The sequence below is a fragment of the Prunus persica genome, chromosome G5 (genome assembly GCF_000346465.2).
Source record: "Prunus persica cultivar Lovell chromosome G5, Prunus_persica_NCBIv2, whole genome shotgun sequence".
Taxonomy (NCBI): domain Eukaryota; kingdom Viridiplantae; phylum Streptophyta; class Magnoliopsida; order Rosales; family Rosaceae; genus Prunus; species Prunus persica.
Window position 1 is genome coordinate 7,915,448 of NC_034013.1, and position 6,817 is coordinate 7,922,264.

Consider the following 6,817-nt stretch of genomic DNA (forward strand, 5'->3'; position numbering starts at 1 on the left):
TTTGATAAACTAAAACAATTGTTTTAATTTGACGAAGTAAAGAGTGCCATATTCATCAAGATAAAAAACAAGGCCATAGAGTATGTTGTCAAAGCATTTCATCAGCATAATAATAATTTGGACCAAATTTCTGTCAATCCCTTAGATTTGATTGAGAAGTTTTGGCAAGCTTTTCACACCTATAACCAACTCCACTTCATTTTAAGTTTTTTTCATAAATTTTTTTCAATCAACACAGTGCAAATTCATTAGAATATTTCAATTAGTTTAAGGGGCTTTGTAGTTCAAGTGATTAAAAGCATTTACCTTCGATTTCCCTCTTCCCAATATTGCATGTATCACAAAATAAATATATTATATTAGTAATGAAATGTATTGCCTTAAGTGATACCCCCAGTTCTAAATAATTGAAATTCTTTTGGTAGCAGCAACAATTTCATTAATGCAATACAATAACATAGCCCCACAAAGGTATCTTGCAAACAATAGAAAGATACACGCAATAAACACAACTATTGCAAAGATAATGAGCAGAAACAATTATACATCTTGAAGACCCAATTCACTAGGAACTGAAAGTCATAAGAGGAATCCATAAAACCACTGCATTTGGTTTTGCAAGAAGATTATATGACATATGAGAGTTCTCTACTAGTTTGGGTGTTGGGGATATGAAACACCTATAAGTGGAATATCAAATCTCATGGTCAATTTTATATAAACTTCTACCAAGACATATGATCCCGACGTCTATCAAACACCCCTAAACTTAAAACACTCATTGATAGTAGATCCATAAAATTAACGGCTCCACCCTCGACACATAGATCTGATGGAGATCCACCTTATTAACTCCAAAATTGCGAGGACCACACAACATAGGTTAAAAAGGATAGATCTATAAAGATCCAACCAAAAAGGTTGGTAGGAAGACCCTCAAACAACTAAGGGTGAGATAAATCTTGCAAAACACAAGGGAGACAAAAGCCTAGTATGAAATAGTAGGGGGGGAGATAACCCGGTTTATTCGTATGATGGGATGATTCCACTAGGGAGAAAAATAGAAGGGAAGAGGGAAGAAGAGAGGAGGAGTGTTCCTCCAATGATTGATTTATCATTATCATTATGATTGTCTACTTCAATGTGTTAAAAAAATATTTATAAAAAAAAAAAAAAATCCTTTTTGTGGTTTTTCTATTTTTATTGAGAAGAAAAAGAAAAAGAAATCCGAAAAGTCATGTAATCTATTGGCACGTATCCGAAAAGGAAGTAGTCAAAATTTCGAACATGAACATTGGGATGCACAACGCCAAATGTTAAGCTTATCAAGAGACCCTCCTTTTCCGCTTCTTTATTAAAAATAAAATAATAAATTATATATATTTAGATACCATATATAAAACCCAGGGAGATATATATTAATCCCAGAATCCCAACCACTTCTTACAAAACCAGAGACAGCACGAAGCTGACTGTTCGTAGCTTCTCAAGTTTTCAATTTCCCATCGTGTTTGTTTACTGGGGCTTTTGCTTTCTCTGAAAATGGAGGGCGTTGATCATTTAGCGCACGAGCGGAGCAAGGCGCAGTTCGATGTGGATCAGATGAAGGTCGTCTGGGTCGGTTCTCGCCATGCCTTGCAAGTCTCCGATCGAATTGCTCGCCTCGTAGCTAGCGATCCGGTAATTAGTTCTCATTTGATCTGTTTGGTTTCCGAAAAAATGTTTGAAAGGCTCAGAATTTTGGTTTCACATTTTAGTAGTTAATTTTTAGTTAGCGAGCTGAATTTTTGTTTTACTGAATTAACCATTCAAAATTATCTACTTACCTGTACTTTTTCGTTAACAATGTTCATAGTTGTATATGAATGATCCTATGAACAGATGAGTGATTGCTTTGCAGATGATCAGTTGTGGAAAAGTTGTTTGAAAATTTCTTTCTTTAAAACTTAGGCATGGAAAGAAATTGGATTTATTGTTCTCTTTATCTATATTCTTACTTTTCGCTTTTTCTGTGTATTTTTTTTAAAATTTTTATTTTTTAAATTTGAGTGTAATTATATTTTGTGTGTTACTGTTTAGGTATTAAGAAAGGATGATAGAACTATGATGACTAGAAAGGAGTTGTTCAAAAACACATTGAGAAAAGCAGCTCATGGATGGAAACGGATCAATGAGCTTCGACTTTCTGGTGTGTCTCCATCTGGGAGATCTTGTTTCGTAGATTTTGTTATTTTTGTTGTTATTATTATCATTACTGTTACTATTTTTATATTTTTCTATATCATTTTTCATTTGCTTTAATAATGCAAATTATGCTACCATTGTTACAGAAGAAGAAGCATCCTGGTTTAGGCATTATGTTGATCAACCAGCATATACGGATCTTCACTGGGTAAGCTCCAATTCTCCCTTTTTGTGCCATTCTAATTTGTCTATATATCAATATCCTGTTTGATAGTATTTTTTTTACTACAATTTTCCCGCTTCCTTCTATGATAAGTATTCTGCATGTTTTTGTAGCCTTCAAATATTTGAATTGTTTGTATTTTTTAGTTAATATGTTAATTTTCTCTTCAGGGAATGTTTGTGCCTTTTATTAAAGGATCTGGTACTGAGGAACAGCAAAAGAAATGGTTGCCGTTGGCATATAAGATGCAAATTATTGGTTGCTATGCACAGACTGAACTTGGTCATGGCTCCAATGTTCAAGGGCTTGAGACCACTGCAACTTTTGATCCAAAGACTGACGAGTTTGTTCTTAATAGTCCTACACTCACTTCAAGCAAAGTGAGTAATTTTAATAATGTTGCTTTTTTGTTTTCTTCTGATTTTTTTTCTTTTGAGTGAAATTTTAGTATCTATGATAACAAGCTTGTGATGGGAATTGTGCTTAGTGTCATTTTGATCTAGATATTTTCAACCATAATGTGGTGGTTATATTTTTCGTTGATTGAAATATCTAGTTTAGGCACTTATTTTCCTTCCTTATTGGTTGTGAATAGTGGTGGCCTGGTGGTTTGGGAAAAGCTGCTACACATGCTGTTGCTTTTGCCCGTCTTATTACTGATGGAAAAGACCATGGAGTAAATGGTAACGACCAAGTGTAACATTGTTTGGAACTTCTATCGTGGAGTGAATGGTCTATTGATTTTAATTATAGAACCAATTATCTTGTTTTAGGTTTCATTGTCCAACTTCGGAACTTGGATGATCACTTACCTCTTCCAGGCATAACAGTTGGTGATATCGGCATGAAATTTGGAAATGGAGCATACAACTCCATGGACAATGGTGTCCTGAGATTTGATAATGTCCGCATACCAAGGGATCAAATGTTGATGAGGTATCCACTTTGTATGCATTGTACTTGATGATAGATAGGATCGTTGTGCTTGAGTGCCCATATTTCTTATTCAAAGAGGTAGAAAGGATGGCTATTCTCATGTTCTTCTCAAATGTGCCAGGGTCGCACAAGTTACAAGAGAAGGAAAATATGTCCAATCCAATGTTCCCCGACAGCTACTTTATGGAACAATGGTTTTTGTGCGGCAAACAATTGTAGCTGATGCTTCCACTGCTCTATCACGGGCAGTATGTATTGCCACTAGGTATAGTGCTGTTCGTCGACAATTTGGTTCAGAAAATGGTGGTGTTGAGACACAGGTATCTGATGGAACATTGCCTCATTAAGTTTGTTATCCTCTGCATGATTTTGTTCTGAAGATGTGTTATATTTTGGTTCGTGTTTTGTTCCAGGTGATCGATTACAAGACTCAGCAAAGTAGGCTCTTCCCTTTGCTGGCTTCCGCATATGCTTTCAGATTTGTTGGTGAGTGGTTGAAATGGCTATATACGGATGTAACACAAAAGTTGCAAGCAAATGATTTCTCCACGTTGCCTGAAGCTCATGCATGCACTGCGGGTCTGAAGTCACTGACTACTTCTGCAACTGCTGTAGGATATTATTGCTGCTCTTTAGTCTTCTATGTTTTAGCTTTCTTTTTGAGGCCCATGAAGCTTTTGGGTGACAGCAAGCATATACTTCCCGTCCCATTGACAGAAACTCTCTCTCTCTCTCTCTCTCTCTCTCTCTCTCTCTCTCTCTCTCTCTCTCTCTCATAATTTCTTTTTTTGACAGGATGCCATTGAAGAATGTCGGAAATTATGTGGTGGGCATGGTTATTTATCTAACAGTGGGCTTCCTGAGTTATTTGCTGTTTATGTCCCGGCATGTACATATGAAGGAGACAATATTGTTCTACTACTACAGGTCAATGGATTATGAAGCCTTGTTTTACTTGCTTTTGACTGGACCTTTACCTTGCCTTCTGGCTTATTCCATGCCTGTACTACTATACTCTAAGAGCTGCTTTTGACTTTACTCAATAACTTGTCTCTGACTTTTGCCATGCGTGTTATACTGTGGCCTAAGAGTGTAGGAAAATGTGCTCGCAAATTGTGTATATTTGTTTGTTTTACATCTTGAATTTGTGGGCAGTAGGTTTTAACGAACCATATTTCCTATGTTGCATGTTCATGGTTGGAGCCTACATACTACCTTCAGTATTTATATTTTGTGTGCTGACTTATTTCTCAAATTTTTTTTAGGTTGCAAGGTTTCTCATGAAGACTGTTTCTCAGCTGCCGTCTGGTAAAAAGCCTGTCGGAACCACATCTTATATGGGCCGTGCGGAACATTTGATCCAATGTCGTTGTAATGTTCAGAAAGGTTGAGTATAAGTATTCTTAATCTACATGCCTTTGTTACCTCTTTCACATCATGAAGCACAGGGATAAATTTTAACCCTAAACCCTAAATTTTACACTTACGTGGGTTGGTCTTTCATGCCTTAGTTCTTTAGTCTGTATTTTCAATGTCATGCAGTTGAAGATTGGTTGAAACCCAGTGTGATACTTGAGGCATTTGAAGCAAGGGCGATTAGGATGTCAATTGCCTGTGCCCAAGACCTTAGCAAGTTTTCAAATCAAGAAGAAGGTCTGTATTTTTTTTCATTTCTGAATTTTCTATTTTTGTCTTTCTTTTAATGAGGAACAGAAGAACTTGTCGCCTATAATCTTAAGGGAATACTTGAGACATTGTAGAATCATTTTTTTTTATCTGTTTGACACCTCAGTTAGATTTTTTTAGTTAATTTAGTTCATGTAACATTTACTATTCAGTTATATGAAGCTGCTCGGTTATTTTATTCATGCATCATGCTGTGCGATTCTGATGATTCTGATGCATTTCCAATTCTTCAGGCTTTGCAGAACTCTCGTCTAATTTAGCTGAGGCAGCAGTTGCTCATTGCCAATTGATTGTCGTCTCCAAGTAGGTTTCTTCCTTTTTATAATGTCATTTGAATAAAGTTTTGGACTTAAAAACCCTGCTTTGGGTTTGACCTCCTCTCTGCGGTACCTTTGTTGAAGATTATTTCTGTACCTCCTATTTCTAATTTAGATAGCTGTTATTAAGTTCTCCACTTTGTTAATCATGTAATGAAGCTTTTATTTCATGATAGGTTCATTGAGAAACTCCAACAAGACATTCCAGGGAAGGGAGTGAAAGAACAGCTTCAGAACCTCTGCAACATATATGCTTTGTATATTATTCATAAACATTTGGGTGATTTCCTCTCCACTGGCAGCATCACAGCCAAGCAAGCTTCGCTCGCCAATGATCAACTTAGATCTCTATATTCCAAGGTTTGCCCCATCAAACTTTTCTTGAAGGTCTACTTGTTCATTCATTAAAGTAGCTGTCGTCTGATAACTGTATCTTGACTTATTGCAGCTCCGCCCCAATGCCATTGCCCTTGTTGATGCATTTAATTATACTGATCACTATCTTGGCTCAGTTCTTGGCCGCTATGACGGTGATGTTTACCCGAATCTTTATGCGGAGGCATGGAAGGATCCTCTTAATGAATCAGTTGTGCCCGATGGCTATCGCGAATATATCCAGCCTTTGCTGAAAAACCAACTCCGAAATGCTAGACTATGATTTTTACTGTGGTGTCAGAGGATTCAATCCATGCTAATAAAGCTACCAGTTACTTGCTGTTCACATTGTATTGTCATATTTATGCAACTACAATGACTAGTTCCAGGATATGGGAAACAAAAGGTTTTATATTGTTCTTGATAAATGTCGCCAGCAGTATTAATAAAAAACATTTTAATAAGTTTTGGTTTATACTTTAATTTGACGGCAGTTCTCATATTCCACCTCTTATACCACACCCCGGGTAGTGCTGCTATTTGAACCACATTTGCTTCCACTATTATGCTAACCACTAAAGTAGGCACGGAAATACCGAGCGAATTACATTGTGTAGTGATCACTACAGCTTATACCTATTAACAGAGTTCATGTGAGCTGCATCACCCCCACAATCCTAGCCCCTACGAATTGTGACTTCTCAGCCAACCCCCCATGATATTACCCGTTCATTCTGAAATTTCCATGCCAAACATGGTTTTATCCAGTAGCCCGAAACCCAAAACCCAAAACCTCTTGCTCTTTTACACTCTTAATGGGCACATATTCAATAAAATGGTGGTTTCAATGGGAATTGGAGGTCAGGAAAGCAATGGCAGTGCTGACACCACAAACAACCTTAAAACATCTGAGTTACACTTTTTATTAGTATATATGTTACTTCAACAAAAGCTCCACAGTTCTACATCAAAACAAAGAGAACGAAAATTTATGATATAAAACATTTTACTTTGTTCCACACTTGCGACTGACAGGTCCAGACCTTTAGCCACCTTTACAAGGCTTGCCCCAAGGTGTTACAGAAGGCCTCCCCTT

The 6,817-nt window shown here is 36.8% G+C and overlaps 1 protein-coding gene across 1 annotated transcript; it reads left to right on the plus strand.

The window, feature by feature from the left end:
- LOC18776752 (peroxisomal acyl-coenzyme A oxidase 1) lies at window positions 1,191–6,204 on the plus strand. The gene is made up of 14 exons (XM_007210240.2): window positions 1,191–1,680; window positions 2,080–2,188; window positions 2,331–2,392; window positions 2,578–2,787; window positions 3,003–3,090; window positions 3,181–3,343; window positions 3,465–3,663; window positions 3,757–3,954; window positions 4,139–4,270; window positions 4,609–4,729; window positions 4,886–4,996; window positions 5,263–5,332; window positions 5,523–5,706; window positions 5,795–6,204. The coding sequence occupies exons 1-14, from the start codon at window positions 1,543–1,545 to the stop codon at window positions 6,002–6,004; spliced, it is 1,995 nt and encodes a 664-aa protein (XP_007210302.1). The 5' UTR covers window positions 1,191–1,542; the 3' UTR covers window positions 6,005–6,204.

Excerpts from the sequence above, each read along its gene's own strand:
- LOC18776752 (XM_007210240.2), top strand. The coding sequence starts at position 1,543 with ATGGAGGGCGTTGATCATTTAGCGCACGAGCGGAGCAAGGCGCAGTTC. Across the intron at positions 3,091-3,180 it reads AAAAGACCATGGAGTAAATG|GTTTCATTGTCCAACTTCGG; the intron begins GTAACGACCAAG and ends ATCTTGTTTTAG. Across the intron at positions 3,664-3,756 it reads ATGGTGGTGTTGAGACACAG|GTGATCGATTACAAGACTCA; the intron begins GTATCTGATGGA and ends GTTTTGTTCCAG.